General features: G+C 40.1%; 1 protein-coding gene across 2 annotated transcripts in view; it reads right to left on the reverse strand.

Moving 5' to 3' along the window:
* Positions 1–8,831: 8,831 nt before the first annotated feature.
* The window catches only part of RIOK1 (RIO kinase 1), a 29,941-nt gene continuing 18,744 nt past the window's right edge, over positions 8,832–20,028 (reverse strand). For both annotated transcript variants that reach the window (XM_040460626.1, XM_040460627.1), the window contains exons 14-17: positions 18,175–18,294; positions 17,295–17,348; positions 15,913–16,065; positions 8,832–14,352 (exon numbers count right to left, since the gene is read on the reverse strand). In XM_040460626.1, coding sequence (XP_040316560.1) covers positions 14,242–14,352; positions 15,913–16,065; positions 17,295–17,348; positions 18,175–18,294 — 438 coding nt within the window. In that variant the 3' untranslated portion in view covers positions 8,832–14,241. The remainder of the gene's footprint in view (positions 14,353–15,912; positions 16,066–17,294; positions 17,349–18,174; positions 18,295–20,028) is intronic.

The following is a 20,028-nucleotide window of genomic DNA, read 5'->3' on the forward strand; positions in this document are numbered from 1 at the left end:
CAAGACCCCTAGTGGATGCCTGAAGCCACAGATACTACCAAACCCCGTATATGTAATTTTTTCCTGCACATACATACATAGGATAGTTTAATTTATAAATTAGACACAGTAAGATTGACAAAAACTAATAATGTAGAATAATGATAACGTACTGTAACATAAGTTATGTGAATGTGGTCTCTCTCAAAATATCTTACTGTACTGTACTCACCCTTCTTGGGATATTTGATGATAAAGTGAAAGAAGAAGAAATTGAGGCCTAGAAAGAGAAAGTGAGTCTCAGCAAGTTAACAGCATGTCAGAGTCCCAATCTAAGGCTCTTCAAACGTCTGTTTCTGTGTGACTGTTACTCTTTTCTTGAAGTATGTGTGCTGTTTTCAAGTAAAACAGCTCCTGATTAAATGAGCTACAACTTCTGGAAAAATGTTATTGAGTTATTTCTCCAGGAGTTCTTTAAGAGGATTCGTTCAAAGATCTGCCACCAAACATGCATCTGCCAACAGGATCCATTCATTTAATCCTTTTCTAAGGGGAACGTAGAGATGAACTTGACCAGTGTAGCAGAGTCTAAAAGTTCTGGCGATCAGCAGCCTAAATGGCCATTGATACAGCTTGTAGGACATGTTGATAATCAGAACTCAAGAGCACACCTCCCTCTAGAGGAGCAAACATTATTACAAGGACAATGAACACAAAATTAAAATGGCACACAGTAAGAAAAAGTTGCCTTGAGATTATGATTCATATAAAAAGCAAATCTGCCTTGTATGGTAACTGGCACCTTAAACCCATTTATTGTACCTTGAATAAACAAACTCTTTTAAGAGATGTAATTCTAGCCTGGTCCCTTGGTCTTTTTAAAATCACTGATGTGCTACACTTTTTAAAAATAATGGAATTGTAAAGAAGAAAATTTAGGACTACCTGGTCTGACTCCCTCAATCCACAGATGAAAAATCTCCCCCCAGAGGAAAGTGGCTTACCCACTCCTCCAGCCAAGAGAGAGAGATTAGGCTAGTGTCTCCTTTAGCCCCTCAAGCAAAGTTTGACAGTGTTTACATGCTGGGGGGGCAGGAGACAAGCTCCCAACATTACTGCCAATGTTGGTACCATTTAATGAAAAACCAGGTGAGGCAAGACCAAATATGTAGTCAACAATCATGCCAATCTCCTGGGGATGGGGTATTCTTTTATGCCCTGTTGAGGGAACTGATCAGGATGGTGCCTCACTGTGGTAGTTTCTGAGCTTCTCAAGTGAGCAGAGGTCTTGTTTAAACTCAGAACCATCCTCTATTTATTTATTTAATTAATTTATTTAGGTTCCATGCCCAACAGGGCTTGAACCCATGACCCTGTGATCAAGACCTGCAGGGCGCACCTGGGTGGCTCAGTTGGTTGAGCATCCGACTTTCGGCTCATGTCATGATCTCCCAGTTTGTGGGTTTGAGCCCCGCATCAGGCTCTACGCTGATAGCTCAGAGCCTGGAGCCTGCTTCAGATTGTGTGTGTGTCTCTCTCTCTGCCCCTCCCCTGCTCATGCTCTGTCTCTCTCTGTCTCAAAAATAAACATTTTTTTAAAAATTAAAAAAAAAAAAAAAAAAAAAAAGACCTGAGCTGAGATCAAGAACTAGATGTTTAAGAGGAGGGGCCCAGATGGCGGAGCAGCATGGAAGTTTTTTGTTTCTCTCATCCCTAAAATGTAGCTAGATCAACACCAAACCATCTTGCACACCTAGAAAACTGATCTGAGGATTAACACAACAATCTGCACAACCTGAACCACAGAACTTGGCAGATAGGTGGCACAGAGAGGTGAACTGGGAGAGAGAGAAGCATGGAGGGTAGGGAGCTATTTTTGCTTGCAGAGAAAGACAGACACAGAGGGGAGAGTACAGAAAAAGCACTGCCCCCCAAAGCAGCTGGAGAGAGAGAGAAAGAATGGAAACACCCATAAGGGACTGAACAAGAAAAGGAGAAAGGAGAGGGTTTAAATACCATTAGGACTCTATAAACATGGCAGCACAGAGTCTGAAACTCTGCAGCTCAATACCTGGCGGAGTCCTAGTGGGAAGGGTGAATCCCCAGGAGCAGATAGTGAGGTCTGAGGGGTCCTCAGGCCACACAGGGAGAGGCAATTCCCCTGCTGAGAGGACATTTAGTAGAGGCTGTGCAGCCATCCCATAGGCAAAGGTTCCAGTGGGCCCCGGAAAAGTGCCATGTTTGCTGGTGTTGGTACAAGGACGTTAAGGGGGAAGATTGACGCCAGATGTGTGTTGTGATTTACCATAATCCCTGAAATGCTGCTGCTACAAGATCCCTCGAACTTCTTCTGGGGTGGGCTGGCACCCAGCCACAGTCTCTGGGCATCTGTAGCAGCACAGTTGCACGAACATTCCTCAGGGCGGGCCGGCACCCGGCCGTTGCTCAACGAGACCCTCCCCCAGAGGGTCAGAGTAGGCAAAGCTGCAGGGCCCTCAGAAGTGAAGGGTTTAGAAACACAGACCCATCTGAGATAATACTCAAGAGGGAGGTGCCACCTGGCAGGCTGATAAGTTGGTCACAGACAGTGTAGAAGTGGGAAGTGGATGGAAGCTAGAGACAAAGGAGAGGTACTTGATTGCCGGTCGGGGAGGGCACAGAGTTCTGATACTAGAGACTAGGTAGCCGGGTGATGACATTTTCACCCCTCTTGCGCATGCACCTACAAGCGTACATGCGTCACAGCAATTCAACCCAGTAAACTAAGCAGCAACATCTAGCAGAGAATCGAGCCGTTACATCAAGCTCTGTCCAGCTGTGCCAACCGTGCTCTAGAGGAACACAAGTCTCTCCGCCTGCTTAGTTTATGAACTATAAAGTACTTCATAGTTTGACTTCTAGGGGGAACTGGATGTAATTTCAATTGTATTTCATTCTGTTCACTGGTCCATCTATTCAATTTTTTGTCTTTTCTTTTCGTTTCTTATTTGTGAATACATAAAGAGAAACTTATTTTTATTTTCCATTTTTTTTAAACGTTTATTTACTTTTGAGAGAGAGAGACAGACAGAGCACGAGTGGGGGAGGGGCAGAGAAAGAGGGAGACACAGAATCCAAAACAGGCTCCAGGCTCCGAGCTGTCAGCACAGAGCCCGACACGGGGCTCGAACTCACAAACCGTGAGATCATGACCTGAGCCGAAGCCAGACACTCAACCAACTAAGCCACCCAGGTGCCCCTATTTTCCGTTTTATAAAAAGATTTTTATTTAATTTTTTATACTAAATTTATTTGTTTGTAAAATTTTTAATTCTATTTTGCTTTCATCATTTCATTTTATTCTATTTTATTGTATTTTTTTTTAATTTCAAACGTTTTCCTACTTTTTCTTTTCTTTCCCTTTTTTCTCTATTCTACCAAGTTTCTTTCAACAAGCAGACCAAAACACACAGGCGGTAGCATCCTTTGCTTGATTGTTTTGTGTAGTTTTTAATTTTTATTTTATTTTATTAATTATTTTTCTTCCTCCAAAATGATAAAACGAAGGAATTCACCCCAAAAGAAAGAACAGGAAGAAATGATAACCAGGGACTAAATCAACACAGATACAAGCAAGATGTCTGAACAAGAATTTAGAATCATGATATTAAGAATACTAGCTGGGTTGAAAAAAGTATAGAATCCCTTCCTGCAGAGATAAAAGAAGTAAAATCGAGTCAGGATGAAATTAAAAATGCTATAACTGAGATGCAATCTTGAATGGCTGCCATGGCTGCAAGGATGGATGAAGCAGAGCAGTGAATCAGCAATATAGAGGACAAACTTAAGATGAAGAGAGAGAAAAAGGGGTAGAAGGTTTATGTAAGCAAACCAGAGCAGAAAACTTTCCTAATCTGGGGAAAGACACACACATCAAAATCCAGGAAGCACAGAGAACTCCCATTAGATTCAACAAAAACTGACCACTGACAAGGCATATCATAGTCAAATTCACAAAATACACAGACAAGTAAAGAATCATGAAAGCAGCAAGGGGAAAAAAAAAGTCCTTAACCTACAAGGGAAGACAGATCAGGTTTGCAGCAGACCTAACCACAGAAACTTGGCAGGCCAGAAAGGAGTGGCAGGATACATTCAATGTGCTGAATCAGAAAGATTTGCAGCCAAGAGTTCTTTACCCAGCAAGGCTGTCATTCAAAATAGAAGAAGAGATAAAGAGTTTCCCAAACAAAAACTAAAGGACTTCGTGACCACTAAACTAGCCCTGCAAAAAATTTTAAGGGGGACTCTCTGAGGGGAGAAAAGACAAAACAAAACAAAAAAGACCAAAAGCAATAAAGACTAGAAAGGACCAGAGAACACGACCAGAAACTCCCAACACTACAGGCAACACAATGGCAGTAAATTCATCATCTTTCAGTATTCACTCTAAATGTCAATGGACTAAACATTCCAATCAAAAGACAAAGGGTAAAGGAATGAATAAGAAACAAGATCCATCTATATGCTGTTTATAAGAGACCCATTTTAGACCTAAAGACACCTTCAGATTGAAAGTAAGGGTATGGAGAACCATCTATCATGCTACTGGCCGAAAGAAAGCTGGAGTAGCCATACTTATATCACACAATCTAGATTTTAAAATAAAGACTATAACAAGAGCTGAAGAAGGGCATTATATCATAATTAAGGGGTCTATCCAGCAAGAAGACCTAACAATTGTAAACACTTATGCCCCCAATGTGAGAGTACCCAAATATATAAATCAATTAATCACAAATATAAAGAAACTCATTGACAACAATACCATAACAGTAAGGGACTTCAACACCCCACTTACAGCAATAGATCATCTAAGCAGAAAATCAACAAGAAAACAATGGCTTTCAATCACACATTGGACAGGATGGACTTAACCAATATATTCAGAACATTTCATCCTAAAGTAGCAGAATACACATTCTTCTCGAGTATACATGGAACATCCTCCAGAACAGAACACATACTGGGACACAAATCAGCCCTCGACAAGTACAAAAAGATTAAGATCATACCATGCACGTTTTCAGATGACAACATTATGAAACTCGAAATCAACCACAAGAAAAAATTTGGAAAGACAACATATACTTGGAGACTAAAGAACATCCTAGCCAATGAATGCGCTAACCAAGAAGTTAAAGGGGAAATTAAAAAGTACATGGAAGTCAATGAAAATGTTAACACCACAGCCCAAAAACTCTGGGACACAGAAGGCAGTCATAAGAAGGAAGTATAGAGCAATCCAGGCCTTCATTAAGAAGGAAAAAAGGTCTCAGATATACAACCTAATCTCACACCTTAAAGAGCTGGGGAAAAAACCAGCAAATAAAACCCAAAACCAGCTGAAGATGGGAAATAATAAAGATTAGAGCAGAAATCAATGCTATCAAAATCAAAAAACCAGTAGAACAGATCAATGAAACCAGGAGCTGGTTCTTGGAAAGAATTAACAAAATTGATAAACCACTAGCCAGTTTGATCAAAAAGAAAAAGGAAGGGACCCAAATAAATAAAATGAAGAATGAAAGAGGAGAGATCACAACCAACACTGCAGAAATACAAATAATAAGAGAATAAAACGAGCAATTATATGCCAATAAGTTGGGCAAACTGGAAGAAATGGACAATTGCTAGAAACATATAAACTACCAAAACTGAAATAAGAAGAAACAGAAAATTTGAACAGACCCATAACCAGTAAAGAAATTTGCATTAGTAATCAAAAATCTCCCAAAAAAGAAGAGTCCAGGACTGGATGGCTTTCCAGGGGAATTCTACCAAACATTTAAAGAACATTTAAAGAACATTCTTTTGAAGCTGTTCCAAAAAATAGAAATGGAGGGAAAACTGCCAAACCCATTCTATGAAGCCAGCATTATCTTGATTCCAAAACCAGACAAAGACCCCACTAAAAAGGAGAACTACAGACCAATTTCCCTGATGAACATGGATGCAAAAATCCCCAACAAGACACTAGCCAACCAATCCAACAATACATTAAAAGAATTATTCACCACGACCAAGTGGGATCCATACCTCGGATGCAGGGCTGGTTAAATATCCACAAAACAATCAATGTGATACATCACATCAATAAAAGGAAGGACAAGAACCACATGATCCTCTAAAAAGATGGAGAGAAAGCATGTGACAAAATACAGCATCCTTTCTTGATAAAAACTCTCAAGAAAGTAGGGGTAGAAGGATCATACCTCAAGACCACAAAAGCCACGTATGAAAGACCCACCACTAATATCCTCAACGGGGAAAAACTGAGAGCTTTCCCCCTAAGGTCAGGAACGTGACAGGGATAGCCACTCTCACCACTGTTATTAAACACAGTATTGGAAGTCCTAGCCTCAGCAATCAGACAACACAAGGGAATAATAGCCATCCAAATCAGCAAGGAGGAAGTCAAACTTTCACTCTTTGCAGATGACATGATACTCTATATGGAAAACCCAAAAGATTCCACCAAAAAACTGCTAAAATTGATCCACGAATTCAACAAATTCTCAGGATATAAAATCAATGCACAGAAATCTGTTGCATTTCTATACACTGATAATGAAACAACAGAAAGAGAAATCAAGGAATCAATCCCATTTACAATTGCACCAAAAACCATAAAATACCTAGGAATAAACCTAACCAAAGAAGTGAAAAATCTATATGCTGAAAACTTTAGTAAGCTCGTGAAAAAACTGAAGAAGACACAAAAAAGTGGAAAAATATTCCATGCTCATGGATTGTAAGAATAAATATTGTTAAAATGTTGATCCTACCCAAAGCAATCTACATATTCAATGCAATCTATCAAAATAACACCAGCATTCTTCACAGAGCTAAAACAAACAATCCCAAAATGTGTATGGAACCAGAAAAGACCCCAAATAGCCAAAGCAATCTTGAAAAAGAAAACCAAAGCTGGAGGCATCACAATCCCAGACTTCAAGATGTGTTACAAAAATCACCAGGACAGTATGGTACTGGCACAGAAACAGATACTTAGAACAATGGAACAAAATAGAGAACCCAGAAATGGGCCCACAAATGTATGGCCAACTAATCTTCGACAAAGCAGGAAAGAATATCCAGTGGAATAAACACAGTGTCTTCAGCAAGTGGTGTTGGGACAACTGGACAGCGACATGCAGAAAAATGAACCGGGACCACTTTCTTGGAACTAGAGTGTATTATGTAAGCAAAATTAGAGAAAGACAAATATAACATGATTTCACTCATATGTAGAATTCAAGATACAAAACAGATGAACATAAGGGAAGGGAAGCAAAAATAATATAAAAACAGGGAGGGGGACAAAACATCAGAGACTCAAATATAGACAACAAACAGAGGGTTGCTGGAGGGGTTGTGGGCAGGGGGGTTGGGCTATATGAGTAAGGGGCATTAAGGAACACACTTGTTGGGATGAGCACTGGGTGTTATACATAGGGGATGAACCACTGGAATCTACTCCTGAAATCATTATTGTACTATATGCTAACTTGGATATAAACTAAAAAATTAAAAAAAAAAAAGAGTTGGACACTTAAGTGATTAAGCCACCAAGGTACCCCTCAAGTCAGAACCATCTTTTAAAATAAATTTATCTTAAAAACTTTGTCTATTCAGTCTATATTTTAGAAAAGATGACAAAATGTGTAAACACAAACGTTGGGTTTCAAAGATTCCCATTGTTACACATTGTGGTGACTGAAGAATTCATCAGTCAATCCAATTTTGGCTGAGCACTTTGGATAATGCTCAAATGGTGTCACATGGTCAAAGTCAAAATATCAATCTGGTTTAAAACCCATGAGTTCCAGGGACGCCTGGGTGGCTCAGTCGGTTAAGCGTCCAACTCTTGATTTCAGTTCAGGTCATGATCCCATGAACCGTGAGAATAAGCCCCAGCGTTGGCTCTGTGCTAACAGTGCAGGAACAGGCTTGGGATTCTCCCCCCACCCGACACCCCCACCACTCCCCTGCTCTCGTGCACACATGCTCTCTCTCAAATAAATATTAAAAACAAAAACCCATCAGTTCCATTGACTTGAATGCCACAGGGGCAGTGCTATAGCCTACAGACAAAGCTCGGGTCAGTCACTTTAAAGTGGACACCGCTGGTCAGGGTAGGGCTAGAGAGGGTACAAAGAAGTCCACATCAACTTCTACTTTTCATTGTTATGAACATGAGGGGCGCATCCAACTGATGTAATACCCTCATTTTTGTTTAAGGAACATGACCTATCATTCACTTAAATATTTATGGAGCATTTACTATGTTTCAGACAGCATTCTAGGTGCTGGGATACAAAACTGAACAAAGGTAAAAATCCTTGCCCTTATGAAGCTTACATTCTAATCAGAGTTTTGGAAGTGAGCGAAGACACGTGATATATAGAAGTAAATTCAATATCCAAGTAAGTGAGTTAGAAGAGCTCTAGAAAAATAGTGCAAAGGTAATAAAGAATGTAGGGGCCTCAGGGAAGTGGGCAGACAGCCATGCCAAACAGTGGTTAGGACAGGGCACTCAGAAGATGGCATCATATTTTAAAACAAGGATCAGGTTCAGCAGAACTAAAGGTTCCATCAGCCTTTGTTCTTTATACAGGTTCTCCAACTGCACCCTACTAGTGGCATCTGAATTTCAGACCCAAAAGTTCATTTCAAGTGACACCAAGCGAGTCCAGGACCAGTAGGCATCACGATTCTGCCTATACCGACTTTATTTGGCCCACATGGTTAAACCTTGATGCTCAGGCAAAAACAGTTACTTAAAAATAATAAGACAAGTATATAGACACTAAGTGACAAGCCCTGTTTTTAATATGCTTTAAATCATCTTAAAAAACACTTTTATGGAAACTTTTATACATAGAAACAGAGTAACACAATGAATCCTATACACCCATTACTCTCAGCTTTAGCACTCACTAATGTTCTGATCTTGTCTTGTCTACTGCAGGGATGGGGATAAAGATGGAGTATTTTCAAGCAATCCCAGACATCCTATTTGTCTGACCCATAAAGTCTTCAGTCCACACAGAGCACAATTTTTAAAATGGAACAATACCACCCTCATATCCAATAAAATTACAATTCCTTCCTATCATCATCGAATACCTACTCCATTTTAAATTTATTCTGTTTGCCTAACAAACAAACAAAAAAAGCCCATCTTCTTAAAATTGATTTGGTCTAATCAGGATCCAAACAACATCCCCAGCATTGGCATGCATGCCTCTTAGATTTCTTTCACTTTTTGCAACAGTTCTTCTTCCTTTTTCCCTGACAGATATTCTGACTCTGGATTTGGATGACTGATTCCTCCCAGCCTCAGTTAATCCAGCCCCTGTGTGCTGTGTATTTCCTATAACCGCTGACCACATCTGGAGACTACCTGGATTCAGGCTCAGTGGCTTCTGTAGGAGGCAAGATACTTCACAGGTGGCTGTGTTGCGCTTTTTCCTACTCCACAACAGGAGCGCCCACGTGTCTGGCTGTTCCACTTTCAGTGACTGAGCAATGGGTCTAGGCATTGAAGGCCTGATCCACCCCTCACCAAGCTCTCCTCAGCGTCCTTCACAGGAACTCTGTGAGGTGGGCCCCACTACTATCTCCACAAAGGTCGCCGCATCTGTCTACTTCATGGCATCAGGTTCTGAGAACCTGAAGCCGCCAACACCACCAAGGCTTGGCCTGCACCTGAGCTCAAATAGATCCCTTCCCTTTCTAAGTCCTGAAACACTCCCATGGGGCCTTTCAGAACTCGCTGTCAGACACCAAGAGCCTTGTGTCCTCAGCATCTCCTCTGAGAGTTCCCTTTTACTTACTGCATTTAAACTCTGGCTCTCCTGGGGGCACTGCTCGACCTGCCACCCTTAGTTTCATGTCATCAGACACTGCTCACTTCCCCTCCAAGTGGCAAGCATCGGTGCCCACGCCCTCCCCGGCTCACTTCCCTTCTCTCCCTGAAGACTGAAGGAGGGCTCCTACAGACACTCTAAAACTAGGCCTGTCCTAACACAGATGGCCCTGCCATGCCCTAGCCTCAGTTCCTTGGCCTTCCGGCCTTCAATGCTTTTGTCTGTTACCCTCCCGTGGCCACTCCCACCCATGGCTGTACCGCAGATATGTCCAAGGGCAACCTTCCATTAGTATGACCTTAAACATACCTTTCTCTGGCCTCCTCTGTTTTTCCAACTTCTGCACTCTAGTAGTATTGTGACTCCAACAATTCTTTGGCCCCAAGGACCTACACTTTTTCAACGACAAATCTAGAACCCCATGATGGTCACATACAGTGGTTACACAGGTTAAAAATCTCATCCAAAGAGGATGAGGTTGATCAGCCTTTAAACAAAACTACTACTAAACAAACAAACAAACAAACAAACAAAAACTACTAAGTAGCACTCATGAGACATGGAAGCGTCTCAGAGAGCTACAAGTAGCTCTGCTCACACACTAGATGACCCCCTTACCGTTCTGGGTGGGGCGGGGGGGAATGAGGACAAAGATTATGTGGCTGTGTGGTTACTCTAGCTGTAGGACAGCCACCTTCTCACACTCATGGCCTGCCAGCACTCAAAGCACGATGTGCAGTGACACAGAAGATGAAGGAAAGCTGAAAACCAAAGTCAAGAATTCCACCAATTCAAATCTTGGTTCCTCAAATTCAAGTCCAGAGGTTTCTGTAACACTATCAACTGGGACCAAGATGCATGGAGAACACAGGTGCAAGAAAGGCATCTCCTTCAGAAACTAGCTTAGATGATTTGATACCCAGCATTCCAATTTGCCCTGGGGCATTTACAAAAGTCTTTATGTCCAAGGCAACACAAACCCAAAGGCTACAGAAGTTAAAAACTGCAACCGAAATGTAGGGACTGTGACAATTTAATCCGATTCAAAACACAGCATAAAGAGCTCTTGCTTAATGATTACCCATGGTTGAAAGCTGTGTCCATCTGATGTGCTCATAAAACATCTTCCTGGGAAACTATACTTTGAGGAGATGCTGATCAGTGCAACTCTTTCACCATGACAAAGTAACCCCCAGAAGTCAAGGTAGAACTTTGAATGGGCATGGTCTCTACTTACTGTGTGTATAAACAACTAAAAATTAGAAAACCTGTCAAGCTTTTGAAAACAAAAAGATTTTAATGTCCTCCTTTGGAGCCCATGACGTTTGAGATGTCCTTAAACCGAATTTTTTCTTTTACCAGCTTTTAGAACTTTTCAACTCTTCTTTTGCCAATCCAAAAGACTAATGAGATCACAGCCACAAAACAGGATAGGCCCACTACCAAGAAATAGCAAGCTGCTCACACTGAACTCAACAGAACATTCTTGAAAAGGAGAGACCATCTGAAACAACCCTTTGTACCAAACCAAAATGTTTTCCAACCTCTTGAGTCCATCTTCATCAAGGAGAGAGAAAACTGAAGGAAACCTGATGCCATCACAGAAACCTGGGTTTCCTACTTGTCAGACTGAGACAAATAGTGCCACCATAGTTCCTGTCTTTTTGCTGCAAGGCCGTGCTCAAATGCTGGAGCATCTGGGCCTGTGCAAGTTCTGGTCCCAAACTGCTTCATCACAGGAAGGATGACACCTAGAGTAGCCCTGGAGATAGCTGTGACTTTGTGCTTCAAAGAAATTATCCAAATTTCTCACAGTACACTTTTAGAAAGTACATTATTTTAAAGGATTAAGTATCAACAAAATATGACAGGAAATCAGATACACGTACAATTGACAAAATTATGTACCAGCCTTTGAGTCAAAGACCCAAACCTCATCCCTCCAGATGGAAAGTAACTGTACAACCAATAATCCATGGGCACTTAAAACCTGTCAGGCACTCAAAATTCAATTGCAACTGAAGTCAGCAAATAGCTCTAGAAGTCTGCCTAAGAAGAGACTCCTTCTTCTAAGCCTTCTGGTGAGAAAGACAGGAATGGGGACATACAGTTTCAGACAAGTTTGCCAGGAATATTACCAGTGGCCCACAAATCCAAACAGGGAAACAGCCTATCAGCAAGACAGTTATTAGAAAAATGTTCCTCAAATTAGAATCTACCCCCCCCCTTTGTTTAAAGTAGGTTCCATGCCCAGCGCGGGGCCCAAATTGGGGCTTGAACTCACGACCCTCATGCTTAACCAAGCTACCCAGACACTCCCTAGAATCTCCCTATAGTCCCAAATTTTGGTATTTTACAAGCCACTTCCTCCTGGAAGCAATGCAAATGAGAAGGAATTGTCCCTGTATCTTGCTGACACTACTTCTGCCCAAGAGAAATTTATTCCAAACTTCATAATTACATTAGATTCACCAAAAGATAGCACTGAGAAACTTGGCCCCTTCAAATACACCCTGTCAGAGAGTAAGACCAAACAAATACAATATAAGGAAGATCCTGAAGATAAAACCCTCAAAGGTGTATAGAATTGTTAAGTCTGTTTCTGCTTTCCCTTTGGTTAATTGTAGAATATTTTAGAGGGGCTGTTGTATTTCACTGAAATACATTTTGCATTTTGAACTTTTTGAAGTCAGGGAGAAGATCGTATGAACATAATAAATGTGATCTAATATTTTAAAAGCTTAGTTGACCACCCCCACTAGCCCACCAACCTTCAAACAAGCAGGTGCAAGCTTCAGTTTAAGGTAAACTAAGCTTATTTGTAGCAACTGTTTCTGATGCAAGGGCTAAAACAGACATTTCTAACATAAAGTATATGGTAAAAAGTTAAAAATTAATTTCTTTTGACCTTTGTGCTTTGTTGCAATGTAAGCTTTTATCTCATCTCTTACCCCCAAAACCTGCTCCAGCCACATTCCTTCCCAACACAGGAAGTGGCAACTCCAACAGTCTCTCAGTTGCTTGGGTCACAAATCCTGAAGTCATCCCTCACTGTCTGTCACACGCCTGATACATACTCCCCTCAGCACATCAGGGTTGCTCCACTTTGTGTTACACCCAGAATCCCACTGCTCTCTCCAAGTCCACTGCTACCATCCTAGACCAAGTCATCACCATCGCTCACGTGGGCTACCACTGTAACCACCCACTGGTCTCCCACCCTTGCTTCCTACTCAGGACTCCACAGAGGCTAGAGAGATCAAGATCCTCCCAAAACCCAAGTCAGATCATATCCTTCCTCTGCTCAAAACCTTCTAATAGCCTGGCACCATCAGATCTCCTCTTTCTCAGTTATGGGAGTCTCTTGTTTCTAGAACTTTCAGGCACACTTCTGTCTCAAGGCCTTCCCACCTGTTGTGCCTGGAATACCCTTCTCTCTGAATATGCACACGACTCACATTCTTCAAGTATTTGCTCAAAGGTAGCTGCTTAGTGTGGACTGTTTGACAATGGCAGCCTCCTTCCTCCCCAGGAGTTCTCTCTTTTCTGCATCCTTTCTCTCCACAGAATTCACCACCTACTCAGACACTGTTTTTTATTTACTTGTTTAATGTTTTCCTTTCAAAATGTAAACTACCTGAAGGTAGTAATTTTTTGGTTGTGTTTACTTCTGTATCCCTAGCACCTGAGCCACTCAAATATTTGATGAGTGAATGAACAGGCCAAACAGCAGAGTGTGAAACAGCTTACGAACTGGGATGTCTGAACTCAAAAGAGTATCAGAGATGATGCATAAGTGCATCACAAATGAGCATCAATGCATACCTCACGGTCGTAACAGCTGCAGTGAATGATTATGTCAACAGCCATGTGAATTCTCTTCGAAGGGAAACTCCCTTCTACAGAAACCGTGGCCCTGTGATCAAATGATTTCAGATGGGTCTCTGGCATGTACAAACAAAGCAAATACAATCTGCCAAGTCTGTCCAAACTGCCTTTACACTTAAAGACGATGAGTGCTCATTACATTATAACATTTATGATGCCTCAAAAAACACACTGCAGGAGAAAAAAATACATATAAAAATAAAATTGTACAAAGTTCTTCATATAGTTGCTTAAATAAATCCTCTGTCAATACCACACAGAGGCAGTGACTGGGTCTAGATAAGAGAGCTCAGAGCTTTTTACATAGTTAGATGAGAACACGTAACTCCGTCTTCACGACACTGCCGTGATAACCTCAGTTAAAATCAGTAGCACGTCTTCAAGACGCAGCTCATTGCTCACAGCGTGGGTGAGAAAAGTGACAGATGGTAAATTACTCTTATGTTGTGGCGTTCTGATTCTATTTGCCCTTTTTCATCCTGGCGGTCTTCTCCTTTCTTTTTTTCACATGTTTTGGAATTTTGTTTTTTCTTTTCTCTCTCTGGGCTTCCTTGACCATCTTTTTTCTTTCCTGTAAAAAAACAAGAATAAACTAAAAGAACCTGCAGACTTCATTTGTTCAGGGTATTAACTTTACTATTACAACTAAATAAAAAAATATATGTGAAAAGATAGAAGTGAATATAACTAGATGAAAATGATTATGATTTGGTAGTGAAATTTCATTCGAAATTTGTCTTTGGAGTTTCTTAACAGAAATTTGCAGGGCACTTGGGTGGCTCAGTTGGTTAAGTGTCTGACTCTTGATTTTGGCTCAGGTCATGATCTCCCGGGTTCCTGGGTTCGAACCCCACATCAGGCTCTGCTCTGACAGCATAGCACCTGCTTGGGATTCTCTCTCTCTCCCTCTCTCTCTGCCTCTCCCTGACTCACACTCACTCTCTCTCTCAAAAATAAATAAACATTAAAAAAAAAACGGGGTGCCTGGGAGGCTCAGTCGGTTAAGCGTCCGACTTTGGCTCAGGTCATGATTTCACAGTTCATGAGGTCAAGCCCTGCATCAGGCTCTGTGCTGACAGCTCAGAGCCTGGAGCCTGCTTCGAATTCTGTGTCTCCTTCTCTCTCTGTTCCTCTCCTGCTTACACTCTGTCTCTCTCTCAAAAATAAAGACTAAAAAAAAAATAAAAACAAAAAACAAAAAACAACCCTGAAGACTGCCAGGTGCACCTAGATTAGTCAGTCGGTTAAGTGACTCTTAATTTCTGCTCAGGTCATGATCTCAGGATCCTGAGATCTATGCCCAGCATGGAGCCTGCTTAAGATTCCCTCCCTCCCTCTCTCTGTCTCTTCCCCCCATCCTCAGCTCCTCCCCCACACCCTGTCTCTAAAAGAGAAGAGAAGAGAAGAGAAGAGAAGAGAAGAGAAGAGAAGAGAAGAGAAGAGAAGAAAAGAAAAGAAAAGAAAAGAGAAAGAAATTTGAAGACTGCCAAACAGAAATATCTGGGAGGATTATTAAATGTTTGCAACTAATTTTCTTCACAAGTTTCATACTCTAAGAGAAATAAAGGTTGGAAACAGACTAAGCATTTCTAGTAGATTGAAAGAGAAAATTCTGTGCACGTGAGCTCGGTATGTCTCTCAGAAGTCTTAGGACCCACATGTTGTAAGGTTTAAAGGATCAAGCTAAGAATGAAGAGTAACATTTACACAGCAGTCATGTATCATTCAGTCAGTAGTGTCTCTTGTCCATGGCTAGGAGTGGAGTAAGTCTTTTAGATCCTGGCAACACTTGGCAGGGCTGCAAATCCCCTGTAAAATGGCGTTTCAATATTTCATCATGGGACAACTCCAACATCATTTGTATTTCAAGTGCATTACAATCATTTCTGATCAATGAATTCAGTGTGTCCTTCTCTCTAGGCAGTGCCCAGGGACCTCTTAAGAGCAGTCCAATCCCTAAACGGTGTGACTTCCAAAGGCAAAGTTCACACTTAGAAACTAGATCTACAACTGGAAGTACTTACTGATCAATACTATTTTCTGCCATCATAATCTAGATATGTGAACAAAGAGAAATGAGGCTGGCTTTGCTGCCACATTGAAGAACAAGGGAATCTGAGTTCTCACTAACCTTTTTATCAATTTCAGGGTCAGCAGTGGGTTTCCTGGAGTAGGCCTGGTCTCCCTGCTCTTCAGAGTCTGTGTCAGAACACTCAGAGCTTCCAGCATCATCTGAATCAGAACAAGCCTTTTCCTTAACTTGATCTTCCAGAAGTGCAGGAACCTTGAAAATATTACAAAACCATGTCATTCGAAACCACTTAGTTATCTATTGTTAAATGTGTTAAAGCCACAATTCAGATTTTTTAGCCTTGCAGATATACACTGAAAAACAACATCCTGTACTGAAGCATCGAAAACAACAGAACATCAGGGCAGAAGCTAGAAAACAGCCCATCTCGTGAGGCTCAAGAACATACCCAAATGAAGGAACTGGGGCTTTCCTAGGTGACTCAGATCAAAGACAGAACTGAGCTGGAATATCGAAAAATGTGAAATATAGATGGAAGTAAGAATTAAAAGATTTATTTGGATAATCTCACAGCTGTTTTCCTATAAATACGATTTCAAGCAACAATTTATTGTCAATCAAAAGGGAAAACAATATTTAAACAAGAGAGATTTTCTTTTCTGACATTTAGAAGTTTTAGCAGAAAGCATTTTTAAAGAACAAGAGGTTTTCTTTTTATAATAAAAAGTAAACTTTAAAAGGGAACTGTACAAAAAGGTTTCCTAGCCAGTTTTAACAAAATGTTCCTGGCCTGGAATTCATGGCACAACAGCCCTGTAACACTTGCTATATATAACACACAGTGAGTATGTGAGTTTTCCTAATTTGATTCTTCCAAAAACAAACACACATCAAATTTTCAAAAAGCAAACTATGATCCTTCACATTTAAGCCTTTAGTTAAGAACATTAAAATAACAAGAACTGCCTTTATTTACTACTGCTTAATTAGAATTAATCTGCACCATCCTGAAATGTAAAACAAAATAAAACAAGACTTTTCCAAGAAAAAACCCCTAAGGAATCCAGCAGTATAAGACTGCTAGACTCATGAGGGGATTGCTCTTCAACAGGTTATAAAGCAGTAGGAGACCAGATTCCATTGTGTTTGTTTTTTTTTTTAAAGCTGACTGTAAAAACATTAAGAAATACATGGCTATCATCAATAATTTCACAAATGAAGACCAGGATATAAAAAATATCACCGCCTCAGCAACAATAGAACAATTCGGAGGCAGAATGAGAAATAAACCATAAATTCCCAAATTTCAGTCTTAGGGTTAAAAGAATGAACACAAAAAGGGCATTTCTGAAAATTCCCATGAACTTGGAAAGGATCTATACTAATATAATACCACTGTTAATTTAATTCTAGTATACATCAAGTTTTATACCCTACAAAGGAGTATTCACGTAAGTGAACAGCAACACATGTTCTCATACCTTCTGAACTCCTGACAAATCTTTCTTCATTCCCGTAACAGTTTGGTACAGAATCTTATAACCAAAGAGACAAAAAAGAAGAGTCAACATAAACCTACACTGTGAAGAACACACCCTGTAATATTATGGAAGAACGCTGGGAGCTGACCGGTACCTTCTGTGATTATTAAAAGGAGCCTAAAATTTATCTCCTCTTAACACACAGTTTATTCTTGGTGGGAATTATTCTTGCCCACCAAACATAAGAGACATGAGCAAACTCTGGCCCACAACCTGCCCACAACCTACCCACAGCCTGATGGTTTTTACAGATGAAACTCTGCCACCAACCTGATGATACAAAAACTCTAACTCTGAATCTCAATTAAATGAAATGTATTCTCCTCCCCCAAATAACTCCATTCTTCTCTCATTAATAGGAATTGTGATTAGTAGGAATTGATTATTATTAAAGAGCTTTTAATTTCATCAATAAATACTTGGGGAAATTTTTTCTTTGTTATATAATGACCTACATAATAGCCTCCAATTTGCTTCCTGGCCTGCAAAGTCAAAAATATTTACTATCTGGCTTTTTCACAGAAAAAAAAGGTTCCAGACCTTGAAACACATATGTTAACAGACCCACTATAATAATGATTTATAGCCTAGACTTATACAGATATCTTCAATTTTCTGCAACTATTGTCTATTGGACTCAAATGTGTCATTTTTTCACAAATGCCAGTGAACATCCTTTATATCCAATACACAGAAAGGACCTGTTAATGCAAAGGGAATTAGCCATCTCACTAGATTAGAAGCCAACAGTCAAGAGGCAGGTATGTGACAGTAGCTTCCTCTGTAAATTTGCTTGCTATATACAAATCAAGCTACTCACATTGTCTTGTTGGGCATTCATGGCCATATCCTCTTCCTTCAATTTCATCATTATATCCACATCCCTCTCATAATTTTTTACTTCGTTCAAGGTTCTAGGAATGTATGCTCGCTTAAACACCTAACACACACGGAAAGTAAAACCAAAAGCGTTATTCACATGCTTCTCTCATTCACTGAGCATCCCACACCCGTCATGTCACAGAGGAACCTATCGTCATCTACAACACTGATTTTCAGCCAGGCTCTCCGCACACACTGGTGTTTACATCTGCTGTGTGGTGTGCCAAAAGGAATTTGTTACTAACAATAAAATATGAAATGATTTGAAGTTACCCTTAAAATAACACCTCTCTCCCTTCATTTACATTCTCAAAAGCTTTTCTGAGTGGGAAAGGAAGGAATGGAGTTGCATTAGCAAGTGCTGCCCCTGGTTATGCCTTACAAAGGAACATGTTCTTACATAGAAATATTGTCTGTCCTGTGCTATGGTGAAAAGGGTTCAGAATTGGTGATAAATATAGGGTGCCTTATAGTCATCCACCACACTAATAGCTGTGAGAACATGGATCACACTCACAAAAAATCCACTGATCTTCAAGGCTAAAACAATTTTCTTTTTTACCATAAATATTTAAAATCTACAATGTTACTGAAATCAACATATAAGTCATTTTAAAATTCACAGTCACGAACTGAAACAGGATATTCCTTTTTGAGTCAGATGTTTCAATAACTTCTTTAAAAACGTGCTCTATCTCAAGTATTATACTCTCTGATTTCAAACTACACTACAAACCTATTATAATCAAGAGAGTATAGCACTAGCACAAAAACAGACACATAGATCAAGGAAACAGAATAAATAAGCCAGAAATAAACCCATGCATATAAGGTCAATGAATTTACAACAAAGGAGGTAAGAACACACAATGGGGAAAGGACAGTCTCTTCAAAAAATGGTGGTGGGAAAACTGGAAGCCACATGCAAAAGAATGAAACTGGACCACTTTCTTACACCATACACAAAAATAAACTCACAGTAGAGCCAAGACCTAAATGTATGACCCAAAACTATAAAACTCCTAAAAGAAAATAAAGGCAGTAAAGTTAAACAACAGTGTTGGCAACATTTTTTGCATCTGTCTCCTCAGACAAGGGCAACAAAAGCAAAAATATGCAAATGGGACTGCATCAAACTTAAAAAGCTTTTTCACAGCAAACAAAGCCATCAACAAAACGAAAAGGCAGTCTACCGAATGGGAGAAAATATTTACAAATGATACATCTAATAAAGGGTTAATATCTAAAATATGTAAGGAACTCCTACAACTTACCACCAACAAAAAAACAATCTGATTTAAAAAATGGGCAGAGGACCTGAACAGAGATTTTTCCAAAGACACACAGATGGCCAACATACCCATGAAAAGATGCTCAGGATCACTTATCATCAGGGAGATACAAATCTAAACCATAATGAGATATCACCTCACACCAGTCAGAATGGCTAGTATCAAAAATAAATCAGTATTGGCAAGGGTATAGAGAAAAGAGAACCCCCATGCACTGCTGGTGGGAATGCAAACTGGTGCAGCCACTATGGAAAACTATATGGAGGTTCCTCAAAAAATTAAAAACAGAACTACCATAAAATTCAGCAATTCTTCTGAGTATATAACCAAAGAAAATAAAAATACTAATTCAAAGAGACAGATGTACCCTATGTTCACTGAAGTATTATTTACAAAAACCAAGATAAGGGAGTAACTTAAGTGTCCATCAACAAAGAAAATGGAGTGCATTTATGTATGTGGATACACATACACAGTAAAATGAAATTATTAGTCAAAAA

This window comes from Herpailurus yagouaroundi, unplaced genomic scaffold, assembly GCF_014898765.1.
Source record: "Herpailurus yagouaroundi ecotype Mexico unplaced genomic scaffold, PumYag 250, whole genome shotgun sequence".
Lineage (NCBI taxonomy): Eukaryota > Metazoa > Chordata > Mammalia > Carnivora > Felidae > Herpailurus > Herpailurus yagouaroundi.